At 41.3% G+C, this 18,430-nt stretch overlaps 1 protein-coding gene across 1 annotated transcript in view; it reads left to right on the forward strand.

Moving 5' to 3' along the window:
* Positions 1-5,661: 5,661 nt before the first annotated feature.
* Positions 5,662-18,430, forward strand: part of LOC308370025 (glycine receptor subunit alpha-4-like) — a gene marked incomplete at both ends in the record, with an annotated part of 35,284 nt that continues 22,515 nt past the window's right edge. The window contains 5 exons of the mRNA XM_080844584.1: positions 5,662-5,770; positions 9,812-9,879; positions 10,334-10,557; positions 11,833-11,915; positions 12,930-13,067. Of these exons, the coding sequence (XP_080700710.1) occupies positions 5,662-5,770; positions 9,812-9,879; positions 10,334-10,557; positions 11,833-11,915; positions 12,930-13,067 (622 nt within the window). The remainder of the gene's footprint in view (positions 5,771-9,811; positions 9,880-10,333; positions 10,558-11,832; positions 11,916-12,929; positions 13,068-18,430) is intronic.

Consider the following 18,430-nt stretch of genomic DNA (forward strand, 5'->3'; position numbering starts at 1 on the left):
AAAATCTGAGGGGCTGTTCCCTCTTTGTCCTGACACTGTAAACCAAGGCGGTCCCTCTTAATGTTTTATTTCTCTTCAACTGCTGTCACATGCACCAGGTTACAGCCAAGTTATTTAAGCACTTTCAGTGGTTCCAGTCCCTCCCAAGGTCAGAAATGTCAAGGGAAGAAATAAAACTGCTTTTTTTCTATGGCCACAAGTTGAAAGGAAGAGTAGGTTTCAGGAGACGGTGGCAACAACATGGTGAAAAAGGATTTCATGCTGAATCAGTCTGTTCATATTATGGTTATATTAATAATCGAAAACAACAGCAGGGCAGAATAACGTTAACTATTGTAAACCAAGGATTCACATCAATGTATTACAATTGCTTCCAAGAAGGTTTATTAGATATGCATAGCTGTCATCCTTCATACATGTGCACTGAGATTCCTACTTAATTAAAATGTTACCCTGGGGGAAAAAAGATACAATAGAACACTGTAATAAGCCTGTACACAATAAAAGCATTTTAGTTTTGTTAAATATGAATATGAATGTACAGCTGGGGAGCTCAGGCACAGATGTGTTAAGACGTAACACTTGGAAAAGGTGGTTGAAGAGAGTGTGTAGCCCATAGTTTCCTTCGAGAGATCAGATGTGAGTATAATTTACCACTGTGGTAACTGTGTACAGCACATTTTGGTAAGCCAGTGAATATTACTCTACTGTGGTAAATTCACTAGTACAGCACATTATGGTAAGCAAGTGAATATTACTGCACTATGGTAAATGCACTGGTACAGCACATTGTGGTAAGACAGTGAACATTACTCCTCTGTGGTAAATGCACTAGTACAGCACATTGTGGAAAGACAGTGAATATTACTCTGCAGTATCGTGAATGTTAGTTTCTTCAGGGGGAAACTGAAATTCATCTTCTGAAAGTGGTGAAGACTGCACGCAAGCCAGGAACACCATTCTAATCCATGCCACATTATCGCTTCCCCCCCATCATCTTCTGTCATAATGAGGTCAGTTCCCTTGACCGTACTGTGGCTAACAAAGTGAATGTGGTAACACGCAGCGATGTGACACGTCTGATTGAAGAATGTTCACCAGTAAGGCCAAAAGCGTCAGTGAACACATTCTAGAAAGAATATAAACATTCTCCACAGAATATAAACATAACAGCAGGAACTGCAATACTAGCAGCACCCACCCCCAGTTCCTGTGATGACAGTGTAGTTTGTCACAGAGGAATAAACCCAAGGAGAGGAGAGAAGAGCAGTGCCTGACCTTGACCCCACCCCTGCCTCCCACCTCACCCCCCCATGGGACCTGCAGAAGGGGGATGATGGGCCTGGGGGCGTGGGACACAGGGGGCTTCATGAGGGGGTGGGGGTTGGTCAGGGTTGTAGTTAGGGGCATGGGGTGGGGCTGGGCGTGATGGTGCTGCTGGGTGCTTCACATGGGGGGGGGGGGGGCATCCTCAGCTGGAGAGCTGTGAGGAGCAGCGGCGATGGCAAACTGAATCTAGGTCTGTGGGCTCCAGAGCGTTCCACAGAAGACTTAACGCATTTAAAATTAAGAGTGTCCTACTTACTCACCCTGCAAATCCAAATGCTCTTCCATGCCTGAGAGCAGGGCCGTGGCTCTGTAATGATCATTGGCTCTTCCCACCTCCAGAAAGAGAAACACCTCAGTACTGCCACAGAGCACTGGCCCCTGCACGTGAGCGCAGAAAGAACAAGAGCAATCCGAGATTTCTGACCTCCAGCAACGGTCCGTTAATTTGTTTCGCATACTGGGACCCCTGGAGTAGCAAAAACTAGAACACAATTTCTTCCATTCTGAAGACAAAATCTTCCGGGACCGGGTTTTTCCCATACATTGTGCTGACGTATGCATATTTGCAGTACTGCGTTTCAACGACGTTGTATTCACAAAGTGACGTTGTATACAACCAAAACTCAGTGTAAATCTTGTATCAAGCACTTGCTCGATCCCAATGCACAGTTTTAGATTACAGTGACAACGTATCACATAGGCCTACGTTTAGTTAGTCACGCGAAGCAATGTTAGGATCAATATCGTATTGGGACATTGAGAGAAAGATCGTGTATTAGTCTAAACACTATCAACGTCAACCCTTGCTGGAGGTCAGAAATCTCAGATCCGGATCATCCTGAAATCTGAAATTTGAATGGGGATGTCCCAGGAGCAAGATCCACCTCTTGTGAAAATTTCAGAAAGATCCGCCCAGTAGTTTATGAGAAATCTTGTCCAGAGACAGACAAACGGACAAATAAATAAATTAACGGACCCGATCGCATAACCTCCTTGCTGGAGGTTAAAAGGTTTATTGGTGAGATATAGACGTGATTCATGTGAAGAGATGGTCAACCAGACTAGGACTCCACAGATTCCTTAAATGTGGCCAATACAATGTGGTTTTACATATTGTCCATTTCATGGTTATATTTTTGATTTCATAAAGCCCCCTGTGTCCAACGCCCCAGGCCCTCCACCCCTCTTTTGCAGATCCCATGGGGGGGGGTGAGGTGGGAGGCGGGGAAGGGGGGTGGGGGGATGTTCAAGGTCAGGCACTGCTCATCTCTCATCTCCTTGGGTTTATTGCTGTCAAACTGTAAAATGTTTTTTTTTTTTTTAAAGAATCAAAAATACAATCATGAAATACATCTTTATCTACATGAGCTGTTTTAATTTTTTTTTATGATTAATGAGGTTTTTTTTTACATTTTTAACACTGTGTACTGTGACTTCTAAGCCTAGCCTTAGATGGGCCATAAAGGTACTGGAGATTCTGTTCTCATCTTTTCAACACTTCAGTTCACTATGTAAGGGAGTTTCCCAGCATTGTTCCAGCCTCCAACTCGCTCCAGTTGCTTGCAGTCAATGTGAATCCCCAATCCCCAATGGGGGATTTTAAATATTTATTATTTGTACAGTGGATGCTAAAGTCTGATAAACGAAGACCTGTTTGATGAAAAGAGGAGTGGAGGCTATCTTTCAGACCAGATCACGTCTGCGGAGTGAGTGTTTATCCCTGGAAGATCATCCTCCGTGGTAAACACTGCAAGTGTTTGTTCAAGGGGTATTTCGCTCATGAAAAAATGCATCTGAAGGGATGCTGCCTCTTTAAATCTTCCCGCTGCATCTCCTGAGGCTAACATGCGGGCATAAAAAAGAGATACAACGCGCAATGACACACACACACACACACACACACACACACACACACACACACACATATAAACTTCTCCCAGTCCCTGAATAATGGAGAGAGAGAGACCATCTTGGACTCACCAGCAGTCTCCGCGGTGTGGGAGGATGGTGAAGTTTCCATGAGGACATGAAGTCAGGGTCACAGTGCAGCAGTATGCTCCCCCTCAGTGTCCATCCCCCCCACCACTCCAACAACGCCAACCACTCCAGCCGTGAATGCCTGACAGCTGAGCGCCGGCTCCTCAGCTGCTTACACCAGGGCTCTGACACAGAGGAGAGGAGGCAGAAGATGAAGCTCGCGCCTCTTACACGGACTTTACTCCTATCTCTGTGCTGCTCACTTCTGGGTCTTTTTGGGTAAGCCGCTGGGGTGTTTGTCTTTGGGCCAGGGGTGGAAGCGTGTGAACCTTGCTTGAAAAAGCCTCCAGTTGAATGACTGTACAGACTTGAAGTACGTTAACTGTAGTTACAGGTGTCCTGTGTGGTTAGCTCTTGTTTATCATTTGAAAACCTCTGAACTTCTACCACCTTTTCCACATTGGACCTAACAGAATAAGAACTGGTTCAGTGTATGTAAAATTTTGTAAAATAAATTTGAGAATACAAAAAAAATGCTTTTGAGCCTTTACCTGTATTTTATTATCAGAAAGAGCAGAATGAAATACAGTTGCTGGCTTTCTAAAGGATATTTCATGGACTGTATGTTGAACTGATTTATCTTTTGTCTACATTTTTTAAAGACATCAGTGAGGCCAATGATGGTTTGTGTGTAAATGTGCTTCTATCTGTGGGTCCGTCCTGGTCTTTGCTTTCCCTGGGACACCGGGACATCCAACAGTCGTGTCCCATTTAGCTCAAGAGACAACAGGTCGTGCCAATCTTTTAATTCCCGTTCTGGTAGATTTAATGTAAACCAAAATGTGCAAATGCACACATTGTTTATGTATCTGGTCTAGAGGATGTGAAATGCTGGCAGATGATGTGCTTCTCAAAAAACTAAATGACAGCATGGTCGAGGAGGACACAATGTCTTTCTTATCTTCATTAACTTAGTATACAAAATAAGTGAATGTTCACTTTGAATTGCAAATTGCACTATTTTTGATTTTGACTCAACATTTGCATGAGATAGGGACAATAAGAAAGAGGGACAGAGAAAGAGAGAGAGAGAGAGAGATATGCTGTTGTTCTTCTGACCAATTGGTATTTCATGTCCAACATTAAATATTAACACTTACAACAACTCTCAATTTAAGCTGCGAAATCAAATGGTTTTCAGCTTCTAAATTACACCACAGATTTGTACAGATGGAGTGTTTGACAAAGGACAGATGTCAATTTGATAAATTACGAGTGTCTCTATGACCATTATAGTTGAACATATTGAATACACAGACAACCATATGAACTTGGGGTTTAAGGGCTGAACGTTAACATTAACGATTAAAATTTAAAATTTGAACACAACAAAGATACAAATTTGCAGTGCTTTATTTTGATGTGCAGAACCCCTCCTTCTACTCCTACAGCTGTCAACAGGTTGTCAACAGTTTAACAAATAGCGGTTTCACTGGAGCAAAAGAGATTCTATTTAATTAAATGTTCTGGAAGGACGTGCTTTTCTTCTGAGACAATGCACACATGCTCTCTCTTGCATTCTCACTGGTCACAGGTAAAGCCTTTAAGCCATATTTGGATAACCATATGGGTCCCTATTCAGATTCCTCATGAATAAATATAGCTTGGATGAGTTTCTGGGACTTGAAGTCCCCTCCCCCCCCTCCAAGCAGTGTTGTACTGGTCCCTGGAGAAGTGGGTATACTCTTAATTTTTTTAAGCAGCCCATACAGCACAGGATAAACGTATAAGTATACGCAATGCTGACTGAAAAATAAGTGGGTATACTCCGTATACCTACATACCCTGGACTACACCACTGCCTCCAAGTCGTCAGTGTAGAATGGTCACACAAAAGATAAATAAATAGAAAATGAGAGAGAGCTAAGGATGGAGAGGGAGGGAGGGAGAAAAAAATATCTCAATTCTCATAGTAACCAGAAGAACTGAACTAAACCATTATTTCAAAATTGAATAAACTTAACTCAAATGGTTAAACTGACAAGCCCTAGCCTCTAATCGGTTTTCTCTCCCAAATGACTGCCTGCCTAAATGAATTAATTGGCCAGGTGCTATATCAGTCACATAGACACTCCCAGTATGCACCACAGGCACAAATACTCAAGTTAGCAAACGCAGTGCATATAAAATACAGATGGTTATGCAATCAAACCAAGTGCATTGACATCACAAAACAGTGAGTAAATGGTGTGAAATCTATTGATTAAAGGTGTGAAATTCATTGATTAAAGGTGTGAACTCCACCGATTTAACGGCTGATTGCTTCTTTCCAGACCTGTTTCAGGAGCTGAACAGATGAAGCTTCCTGGCAGGTCGGTGAAACCCATGCGCCCTTCTGACTTCCTGGACAAGCTGATGGGCAGAACCTCAGGCTATGACGCTCGCATCAGACCAAACTTTAAAGGTAAACACTTACTCTCATAGAATGGATTCCTCTGAAAGACCCAGGCTCATGCAGAACACCACGCTGAAGAACACATCACCCTTACCTCTGACCCCACCCTGGTGAAGACGTGACGCCATGACTGGCCCTCGCTCATGCTCAATTACAAATTAAATTTGATAAAACTGAAAAGTTCTACAATTCTGCAGTTAAATCTCTGCCGTTGAATTACAGCTCCTATTGCTGCTGTTTGGAATTGATCCATACAATCACAAAAACGGCTGTGCCATAGTTTTGCCCATTTCAGAATGGATCACAGAAGTGCAATGCTGACTGTAATGAAATGGACATGGAGCATGTTCAAAATAACTCTCTACTTGAGTGTAGTTTCCTTTCTTTTGTGGTAAGCTGGACAGCTTTATGAGAATGAGCTCCCATCCATTCAGAATGAGACCCAGTGTTGTGAGTGACACATACTCAGCCTCTAGGTATCTCATACTTCACTGCACATGTTAAAATTAACACTGAACTAAAGAGAGAGAGAGAGAGAAAAATACCCTTTTTAAAACCTTACTTTATTAAAAAACATTGAAAAACCAAGTCAAACTAATTTCAAAAATCAACTTTAATAAGCCCATATCACCAGTTGAACACAACCCTTCCAACTCATGAATGGGAAAAGGCCAAAAGAGTAAAAGAGAGACAGAGCAAGAGGGAGAGAGAGAGAGAGAGAGAGAGAAAAAAACAAAAAACTGTTCTGAAGAAATGTGTGAATGCGTGTTATCTTCCTTGTGTCTTTACTAGGAGATGCTATTTAGAAAATTAATTTCAGGATGCTGATTTATGCTCATAGTTCACCTAGAGGCCATTCACAATAGGAGTGGACAATTAATTTAATCAAATGTGGTCTAATTTGATTTATGTACATATTGTTTTAAAGGACTACCTTAAGACTTCAGAAATTCTGCTCTACATTTTTCATCCCTATCGACTACACATTTAATGAATTGCTGTTGAGAGAAAAGATTCAAACTCAAGTGTTTTTTATGTCAGTACTCTTTTTCATGTATTTACATATCTAAATGATACAATGCACACACAGGAAACAAATTTCAACAATACTGCTCTTTTATATAAGTGTACTTCAAAACCTATAAGTGTTTTCTTTTATCCACTCACATAGCAGTCAGGCAGTCCTCTGTTTGTGTGTGTCCTTTTTGACAAACCCCCTTAAGAGAAAGAGAGTGGAGCCAACCAGTACTAACAGACTAACTGTCAATCAAATAAAGAGGGGATCTCACTGTAGAAGATGTGATGTCCCTTTTTAATTCTGGCCTTTAAAATCAGTGTAAACAAGCCAGCTGCTGGAGGAGTTGACTCTGCTGTCAGTTCTGATGCATGTTAACCCACAGACCTGCATACTGCTGGTGCTCTCGTTCTCTCTCTCTCTCTCTCTCTCTCTCTCTCTCTCTGTCTCCTTCTCTCTCTCCTCCCCTCTCCCCCTCTCCTCCCTCATCCCCTTTTCCCGCTCTCTTGCTGTCACACACATTTCACTACTCGCTCTCTCTCTCTTACTCCCCCCACCCTCTCGGCCAATCCAGTCAGCAGATTCATAGTGACACACATCCTGTTCAGTTCTCTCTGAGCATCTCTCTTGTTTCATGCATATTTTAACCCTGTTCCACATTTGCCTAGCCATGGCATCACGTGACCAGCCCAATCCTGAGCGATTTGCCATAAATATGGTTAATGGCGCTAACACGCAATCAATAAATCATACTCTCTCTTGAGGGCCACGCCATGAAACATTAAAAACTCTCTGTTGTTTACTGGGGATCCTGTGCACTAATTGCAGCCAGGGGCGGACTGGCAATCGGGAATACCGGGGAAATCCCCGGTGGGCCGATGGCCCAAAACACCGGCCCATCACCATAACTAACCGGCCCACTCCCTGCGTCTATCTGTATTTTATAATTTATGCCGTATATAACAGCCCAAGCCCAGTTTTCTCTAAAGGCTCTATTTTGCGAAAGGCACTGACTGATTTTATACTCCTAGTCGCGATCTGTCTTCACACTTATGGTGCTTATTTTTCGATTTTTTTTTTTTAAGTGTCTTCTTAAATGTGTTTTATGGACTTTGGAAGTTCAACGTAAGAAAAGATCTCCACCTTATTAATGAACACCTGAAAATTGGTTCTTACACAGCCGAAGTGTTCTCAGCTGTGCGGATTGAGGTAGAGGATTTTTATATTTGGATTTGCATACATACACTCAACACGCCCCGCCAGGGCACGCAACCGTAGTGACGTGTGCAGTCAGCCCTAGCAATAACACAGAGCGCCCCCCAGACCTACGCATGCGCTCAACCCAGTTTGTGAGGGATTGCAGATGAGGCACAACTCGTCGCTGCCTCTGTCAAGCTCTTCCTGAGAGCCAAGATAAGAGCCAGGGTACAACGCACATCGTAAGTTACACTTTACTATACTAAGTATAAAAATTGTGTATTTCAATTGAGCACATGTATTATAAAAGTGCTGTCAGATAAACATGTTATTAACGACGCTAATGCAAACCCATTTTAACGACGTCAATGTTTTTCTCGCGAGATTAACGTTCTTTTTGGCCTCGCAAACTGTGTAGTTTTCTTAACATGCTGTTGCAACTATTATTAACCTTAGAAAAACTACAGCACCACGCCGGATACAGCTAGACCCCAGTTGGGCTTGTTTGTGTTGCGCAAATGAAGCAAGCTTCACTGTTGTCTGAAAATGTCAACAGGCTTGTCTGTTTGAGTAGCTGGCCAAAAGCAAAGAAGTAGTAGGCTTACCTTCTATTGGTAACCTAACTGTTACGGTTCATTGTTTCTTAAATAAGAGGCCTGACTGCTATCTTCACAGCAAACTTGAAAAAAAAATAAAAAAATGTATTAAGCCATGGTTTGACTGCACCATAGGCTGAGTCCTTGTTAACCTGAAATGTGCACTTTAGAATTTTATTTTGTACCGCCCTGTTTGGCAATGTTGTTTTTCAATCAAATAAAACATTTGCATAAAGAAAGCCAATCCACTTTTCCATGCTGATAAGAGCATTACAAAGAAAAAAAGAATATGGATAAAAAATAAATGAAGGGACATTTATAATAGATACAAAATAATTGCGATTAATTGTGTTTAAATATTTTAATAGTTTGACAGCACTAATTTCAGTTGTATTTATCTAATACACTTTGAGTGTACTAACCAGTAGGCTTTGTAGTTATACGTATTACCATCTGATACTAGCCCAGAGTTAAGCATATTCATCTAGCAAACTATACCTACCTTGGAGTGTTACAATAGCCAGTGTCATTTTATTCCATGTGTCCATTCAGGCAAATTGGTGAATCCAAATTGTATTAAAAAACAAACATATATGATGTAATTTCTTTGTAGTCATCCAAAATAATGTTAAGTGTATGGGTACTTTTCCCAGTAGGCCACTGACTGGTCGATACGTGCGATGCTTTGACTGGGCAACGCAGCGTGAGTGGGCAGTGCGCCGTGTACATAGCGGGCCGCGCGCTGTGTATTGAGTGGGCCGGTCTGACAGTAGCTCCCGGGCCACTTTTTCCCCCCAGTCCGCCCCTGATTGCAGCATATTGTAAAAGTCAACATGTCTAGCTGGGGGGGGGGGGGGGGGGGGGGGGTGGGGGGGCGGAGTCTCTCAAATAGCTGCCAGCAGTTTCTGCTTCTTGCATTGTTTTAGTTGCTGACAGCATGACTTGCTAGATTGTGCATGCCACAGGTTCTGCTGGATTGGTGTAAATTGCAAGTCACACGTTGTGTAAGATAAGCCTGCATACTCAAGACTGACGACCATGCTGAAAATAAGGGATAATAAGAGTAACCTCATTTTTAAAGAGGCCTACTTTCACTGCATCATGCATTCATGTAGATTCTGGGTCGTCTTTATGCTCACAGGCAGAGACCCATCCTTCCTATTTGACTCATCTGTGCTCTGAACGTGTATTCTGCATTGTAACAGTGTTGATGCTCCAGTTTGTGTCATCAACCCTTTTCAGGTCCTCCTGTTAATGTCACTTGCAACATCTTCATAAACAGCTTTGGGTCCATCACGGAAACTACAATGGTAAGGCTTGATCACTTTAACTAGTGGGAAGCGGGGGAAAGGATTCACTGTGTCTTGATCTAAGGGAAATAGAGTTGAGTGATTCTGAGCTGTGTAGAAGAAGTCTTTTGACCAAACTCTCTAAAAAAAAAAACTAAAACCGTGCTAAAGCTAATAAGCTCCAAGGCAGGCAAGACATCTTTATTAATTTGGCTTTCTTAACTATGTGGAAATTACACCATTATTTATTTGGCCTAGTTACAGTTACTATGTGGAAATGCAATGATTGTTCCAAATGTGCCCTTTCAAATTTCTTTTTGATTATCTTGACACTTACACGTCAGTAATATCATGAACATCTAGCCAGGGAAACTAGAAGCTACCTGTTTCTACCATTTTCAGAACATCACCTAAATGTAAACAATGCCAGCAACAATGGCCATGGATACTCATGAACACATTCTGTTCTCCCCAGGACTATCGCTTAAATGTGTTTCTGCGGCAACAGTGGAACGACCCACGACTGGCCTACAAGGAATATCCGGACGACTCCCTAGACCTGGACCCTTCCATGTTGGACTCCATCTGGAAGCCCGATCTCTTCTTTGCCAACGAGAAGGGGGCCAACTTCCACGAGGTCACCACTGACAACAAACTCCTGCGCATATTTAACAACGGCAATGTTCTCTACAGCATCAGGTGAGCACAGATTCATATACTCATCTAATTATGGAGCAACACAACAATACTCCAAAAAAGTCACAAAGACAGATAACTCTTTAAAAACTTTAACTTAAAAAAATTGCACATGGATCCACATGGTTTCTTGCAAGTGCCTATAAACAGGTTTGAGAGCAGGATTCTTTAAAAGTCTAGGAGAAGCATTCTGTATACCAATGAAAGATATATAACAGCTTAGAGGTGTTGAATGACTGACCCCACAATACTCTTGGTGGCTCTCTACCCAGAACTGTACCCAGACCCCGACCCAGTTTGATCAGTTCTGAACACAATGCATTTGAGATTGGGGCCATGTCCACTGTTCTAGTACGACTGCCTCACCAGCTTCACTCTTCACCATTTTTAGCCCTGCCATACACAGGGGTTCTAAGCTAAACTATTGTAGAGTTTGTTTGGTGCCATGACATCTGGTAAGATCAAACTAGAAGCACTCAGTGCAGGAACACTCATGAATAGCATTTGTACCGAGCTACGTGAGAATACTTAACCTAGTTTTGTACCACAAATAGCACTGACATTGTGGTTTTCTCTGTGCTTTCTTACATTTCCTTTATCTTCCCACTACAACATCTTACAGTTTCCTTCTCAGTGTCCAACAAGGCTGCCTTGTCTTTTCCACCGTTTAAATCTGACTCAAGTTCATTTTAATAAGTCAGTTTTATTTTAGGATCTAATACATTTGTTTTGTACAATGAGATATGCAATGCGCTGTGGTCTTGTTCATCTTGTCACATGTCCAAAGAAATTGGGTCTGTTTTGGGGTTGTCTGTTCCTTTGATTCGATTTGTTGCAAGACCCCTGGCACCGCCTCTCAAACTAGCCCACATTGCTGCGTGACAGATTCTGCCTGCCTCTAGTTCCTCCAACAAAATGTGTTTGTCTTTCACCCCCACACACAGCTTGCCAGACTGCCTGCCCTGGCGTGCGTCTGCCGCCCACGTCTTGCGTTTCTCTTTCTTTTCTTTTCCCCTTTAGCTATAGCTTTCATTTCATCTTCTCTTTCTCTTTCTCTCCCTCTATTCATCTCTCTCTCTCTCTCGCTCTCTCTCTCTCCCCCCCATCTCCCTGTGGATTTTTTCTAGTTGTTTTCATACAGAAATACTGCTGGCTGTCTAGGTCTCTCTTTGTCTGTTTCTCTATCCACTCCTTAGTGTGTTTGTATGTATTTCCTAACAGAAATGTCCTGGTTGTCTCTGCCTCTGTCTTTTTTGTTATTTTCCCTTACTGTGTTAGGCTTACTCTAATCCTGTCCTGTCCGATGGATCTAAAGAACTTCCCTATGGACATCCAGACATGCACCATGCAACTTGAGAGCTGTAAGCTTCACATTTTCCAGTCTTTCGTTGCAATCAGCCTACATAAGATAGAATTGCCTTTTCCAGTCTGCCGTTGCAATCGGCCTACCTTAGATAGATTTAGTCCCTGAATTATCCCTTCTCATTATACCCTCATCGTCCATAGTCATGCCAAGACTATAAGGTCAATCATCAATTATAGTCATCAACAAGGACAGTTTTTCTTGCATCTAGTGTTCTCCAATAGTTTTCACATGTTTATTTTAGTTTTAACATTTACATTTACATTTAATTCTATTTATTTTCGACATTTACATTTAATTCTATTGTTGTCGACTTTTTACACAAAGAGGGATCCTAAATGGTGGCCCAAGCTACAAAATCTGTCCCAATACTCATCAAAGGCACCATCATAAATGCATTATTATTTCAAATTACTCTTGCATAAATAAAAGCTATACAACTGTTTTCTGATATAGTGAAGGACAAATATAATTAAGGACAGATGATTTATGATCCATGAGGTGAAGAGGCTTATATTTATAGATTAGTATTAATGATGGAGCAAACCTCACACGATAGGCCTACACACACTTTTATGTTGAGCATAATATCATCAAGTGCAGTTTGAACAATATGATACATGCTGTATCCTCATGGCTATTGGTTCAAACCGAATCCAATCATTATCCTGACTGAAATGACACATGTAGTCCCATGCATTCAAAATCAATATAACGAACACATGGCTATTTTCAGGGTGTCTTAAACCAAACAACTGAATGAATTAACATTAGGGCTATGACATTAGCATGTCAGAAAATCTTATATTGCTTGTTTGTGCCCCCAGTATGAAAAGTGGTTTACTTTTATGACATGCAGGCTAAAGAGGGATTTATGGGTGTGTGCAATTTAATATTTTCTTCCTCTCCCTCTGTCTCTCTTAAATTCTCTGTCTCTCTCTCTCCCTCCCTCTATCTTTCTATGTCTTTCTGAATATCTCTCTCTCTCTCTCTCTCTCTCTTCCTACTGTAGTTGGCTACACTATGCATGATCTGATATTCCAGTGGCTGGATGAGGGCCCAGTGCAAGTGGCAGATGACCTGATGCTGCCGCAATTTGTGCTGAAAGAGGAGAATGACTTGGGATACTGCACCAAGCACTATAACACTGGTGAGAGCCAGCAGCCAGCATCAACACAAGACATCAGCCATCACCAAACACATTTATCCAACTACAGCCAGCAAGACATTAGCCATCACCCAACACATGTATACAACTACAGCCAGTATCAATATGATACATCAGTCATCACTAAACACATTTAACCCAACTACAGCCAACAAGACATTAGCCATCACCCGACACATTTATACAAACAGCCAGTATCAATATCAAATCAAATCAAACTTTATTTGTACGGCGCATTTCATACACAAAGGTAACACAATGCGCCTCACAGTAGGAAAGAAGGGAAATAAAGGGGGGGGGGGGGGGGGGGTGACAAATACTTGTAAGGAGACATAGATAGATAAATAAGTAAACGTTCCATAAATGTAAAATAGATACATTTTACATGATAACAGGGCATCACATGACAACAGGGCATCACATAACGCATGTCAACAGGGCATCACATGTCAACAGGGCATCACATGACAACAGAGCATCACATGACAACAGGGCATCACATGACAACAGGGCATTTTGTTTTCTGTTGTGTTCTGTTTGCCGGGGCCGTACATGCATCCACTCGGCAAACAGGAAACACATTTTATGTAGCGATACTTAATTGGGGGTTACAAACACTTGTAAAGAGACACGGATTCGTAAATAAATAAATGTTTCAAATATGTTAAATTAATACTGATAGGTGAAAAAGCACCCTAGTTAGTTCAGGACTCCGGAGCTGCATGAAAGTATATTTATTAGACAGACAAACAACAACAATTGCAATTATGCTCCCCTCCCAGCCGAGGCTGACAGTGAAGCCCTGATAAACTCTTCGCACAAAGTTTATATAGTCAGAAGTTTAGCTTTGAGCAGGGATGATCACGTGGTGGATTTCTCACGTCCGAGGCTCCATGTCTTGCAAGGATGGCAGTTTTGCACAAGGTCGGAAGAAGCAGAGTTCCCTTCTTATCTCCTCTGGTCTAAACATGCTCTTGTTCATATGCAGACTTTGTGGCACCTAATATTCTAGTTACACACACAGAGAGAAAAGCCATGCTCCTGCTTTCATAAGCACATAATTCATACAAGGAATATATTAATACAAGTCACTTGATTATTATATTCTTAAGTCATTAACAGTGTTTGGAAATAATCTCTATCAATCCCTCCTTTTATCCGTTTCAATGGATAATCAAAAATTACAAACACAATCAAAATCACAAATCATCTTTCTTTTCATCAATTTCAATGGATAACTTCAAAATCATCATTCTGAGCTTCATCACACGGATTTTCGGAACAGAGGTCATTAATGAGCATTGTTTCATCTACCTTAGTAAGTAATTATTAAGCAAACTTTCTATCAGAAGGCAAGGTATTCATCGTCAGGAGTTTTTATCATTCCAGTCACCATCTTTCGTATACTGGGTACTACACAGCATGCACAGGTAGCCAACACACAAAGAATACCCAAAATCAATCCCACACAAGACATCAACATTCCTTCCCATGAGGAAAACATTGTCGACAGGGCACTAAACCAATCATGCGTGTCAGAACTCGCTTGCATTTTATTTGTAGGATCAGATCTAAGTCTTTCCCATCTCTGGTGTTGTCAGGGACATGTGTGCAACATTGGTCAGTACCAAGTATGACACAAATGCCTCCATTCTCGGCAGTGAGGATCTCAAGCACAGCCGTGTTTTGCCGTGTTACCCTGGAGGTGGCGTGTAGTTCTTCTCTGATTGTTTGTAGTCCGTCTCTGGTCAGGTTTTGGAATATCATCTCAGCGTAGTAAAGGAAATTAATCCAATCTGTGTGTGCTCCGATGACGCACCAGGGGCAGAGGGTAGATGCCAGGCCATTCGCTGCTGGTTTCAAGGCCTTTTAGTCGTCTGGAATGCCCTGGGGAATGCCCAGGCTGTCGAGATCCCGCTGTCATCCCCTGCTTCTCTCCTCCCTCGTACGGAATGCATTGAAACGTTCCTCAGGTACTGGTGTATCTTGGACCTGGGGGTAATCTGAAAAGGTTGTACTAACATTGTTCTAGCACAAGTCCCAGACCAACCCACAGGCAGTGTAGCTATTAGTTCACCATTCCCACATAACCACCACATATCAGCTATAGCTATATCCTGTACTTCAAGAAGTCTGCCATTCAAGCACATCCCGCAGTTTTACATTCAGATGAAGTATTTAACTGTATTTCTCTTCCATTATCAAGCACATATGTAATGGTTTTACATTGTGTCCAGTGTCCTAGGTGTGCATCGTTCTTTTCCCCAGGTTTTAAATAGCATTCAAACAGAGCATCTTTGCTAATAATGTGTGGAGGTGGTGAAGCATTGTCTGGCATGAAGGGCCAGTTAAAATGTGAATAGTGATGCTGTATAGCTATCATTTATAAGCATGTTATTAGACCAACAATGTCAAATCCCACAGTCGTTACTAGGAGTCCCCCACATACTTTGGCCCATTTTGCGTAACCTCCCATGACTTTGCAGAGGAATAGACCTTTTACTCCACAATTTCCACTCGGTTCTAATCCCACAGGACAGTACTATATCTACTGCCAGCGTTTGAGACGAGAAGAATCTATACATCAACCCCCCTTTGTAGACTGGTCTTTCTGTCACTGCGGGCAATACCTGGAAACAGCAAAGAAAGATGGTCCTTACTCCTCTGCATCCGCCATCTGCAGGCTTACCCGTTTACAGTGAGTCAGATGTATCCACGTGGCTCTCTCAGCTATTTTGACTGTGGTAGATGTTGACAGTAGCTCTTGGTACGCTCTGTCCCACTTGGGCAAGTGGAAGTGTTTTCTTTAGAGGCTGTTGATTAGGACCCAATCTCCTGGCCCACCCTTGGATTCAGCCTCACAGTGTTCCTGTGTAGGGGAGAGAAGTCTGAGAGCATTTAGTTTCAAACATCATCTTTGCCATGTATTTTCAATCTCTTCGTCTGTTTTGGCAAATGGTTTAAGAGCTTAGGCAGTTTAGATTCTTCCATACATCATTTCAAACAGTGATATCAACATGCATGCTTAATATCACTAATTTCACTTTCGGAATTGGCTTTCAATAGATCGGTTCTTTCTTTTCTACCAGTCCGGCTGACTGGGGGTTGTATGAGCAGTGATTGTCTATGGCTAGACAATATTTCTTTCTTTCGTTGGGATTTAACTCAATAAAATCTATAACTGAATGTTAAAACATCTTTCAAACTACATAATTCAATAAGAAGTAAAACAATATAAAATCAATGATGAATGATTAACCTTTCTTTCTCATAAAATAAAAACAAGAACTAAAAATAGATGCTTACTATCCCCTCTTATATTAATATTGCAGCATATGTTTTAGTATTGTGTGTTTTAATTCTTCAAATGTGTATGTGTCTCAGATGGTTGTTGCAGCTCAAAGTATTTTACACTAAATCAAGAAAAGCAAGCAGCAAAAGCTATATATGGAGTAAAATTATGGTCAATCTCTTTGTCTGTTTTGTGGTTTCCCAATGAAACTCTTTTGCATGTGCGTGCACTATCAGTGCAATAAGTTCCGCTCCCTGTGCGGAATAGTGTGGAAGTAGTGGCTATGTGTTCAAGGATTGTTTGCTTGAATCATCAACAATGGTTAAATCAGCTTTTGGAATAGGCATATCTTGTAGGTCAGCGCTGGTTGCCATAGTTTTTATCTGTTTGGCTGTACGTAAAAGTGTAGCTGGCTTAAATGTCACGCAGTGCTCAAAAGTGATATGAGGCTGTGAGAGCAAAACAAATCAAATAAAAAATAAGCATGTGGAACTTTCAGTGTAAGAGTCTGTTTAGTACAATAGGAGCAGAGGTCTGCACCGCCAAGGCTTGTAAACATTCAGACATTGCTTGGGCTACCTGATCTAGCCGTGTGGAATAGTATGCCACTGGTCTCAACTTTAAGTCCCCACTTATGCATTAACACAAATATCATATAACCTTTTTTTTTTCCTTTTCCAGTCTACAGCTTGTATGAATAGCTTTGTCATGTCATGGATGTGCTAAGACAGTAGAACTAACCAACAGTTTTTTTAACTGTTCAAATGCCTGCTTTCCCGCTTCAGGCTTTTTAATAATATCTCCAGCTGACATGGGCTGAGAATAAGGTAAACTCTGCAACATTTGTGTTGCTAACGCATGGTTTGGAATCCATTATCTACAGAATTAAGTTATTTCCAGAAAATGTATAATTTATTTTTTTGTGTCTGGCAAAGGTGCTTTTTAAAAGATAGCTTTACTTTAGTGAACCACAGCTGCTAATTTTGTGGCCTTGTTTCTGCTAAAATCTTCTTATCTGGAGAACAGCACAAGATGTTCAACAACAATTGACTGTCTCTCGAACTGTAGCTAAGTTTGAGCTCATGGCCTGTGAGAATATAGTCTTTTGAGCCAGCACTCAGCCCCCACCCATTCTGTGTGAGTCCAATGCATTAATCTAGGTTAATGTAGTTAGTGTCACAGGCTTACATTTCTCTTTAAATCTTTTTTTGTGCTAAACAGTGTATATTCTATACATGATAACATTTTGGGACACCATTGTTTAATTTATTCTAAAACCCATGTATTGTTGGAACAATTTTAATGCCCAACCCACATCAAGTCTTTTCCTAATAAGTTTGTGGAGCATGTTTTTTAAACATAATCTGCATTTTTAATATCTGTCCCGTTTCAGACTCTTCAAAAGTAATGGGTTATGTGTATGACTGCTTTTAGATGTCTCATTCTTTTTCTGTTCTGTGCATGTTATTCTCTGGTTACTGCTCTGCAGGCATCAAAGTCACACAAAACAAAACAAAAAATCATTGTCTCTCTTGCCAAAGTAAACCAAAACAAAAATGATTGGCTTTCTCGCCACCATTAACGTAAGCTTTTCTCTGTTTGGCGCAACCAATAATGCAAAAACATTTTCAAAGCTGTGTTTACAATTTTCTTTTTGTTGTAGACATTTTAAATCCATCTCTTATTCTCTTTATCATGTACGTCTTCTGATTTTGACGCACTTTTACCTATTTCTAAGTCATTTTATGTATTTCTCTTAATACCTTTAACTGATATTGAAACCTTTTAAATTACCTTTAGTTTATTCTTCACACTAGGGTTAGTTATGTTTCTATTTTCATAGTTTGTTCTTGAGATCGCAATGCTGAGTCAACCCGAGCCCGACCAGAGGTCCTCCGTCTCACTCGTTTTCTGAGGAGGTTGAGGCCAGGGAATTTCCCTGGGATGATCAGTCCCCTACTGGTTCCGGGTCAAGGCATCTCAGTAATGAGAAATCTTTAATTACATAAATCATTACTATATTTAGGCCTATCTTGTTTTACCCATTGTAAAA

Source organism: Sprattus sprattus, assembly GCF_963457725.1.
Source record: "Sprattus sprattus genome assembly, chromosome: 1".
NCBI classification, from domain to species: domain Eukaryota; kingdom Metazoa; phylum Chordata; class Actinopteri; order Clupeiformes; family Clupeidae; genus Sprattus; species Sprattus sprattus.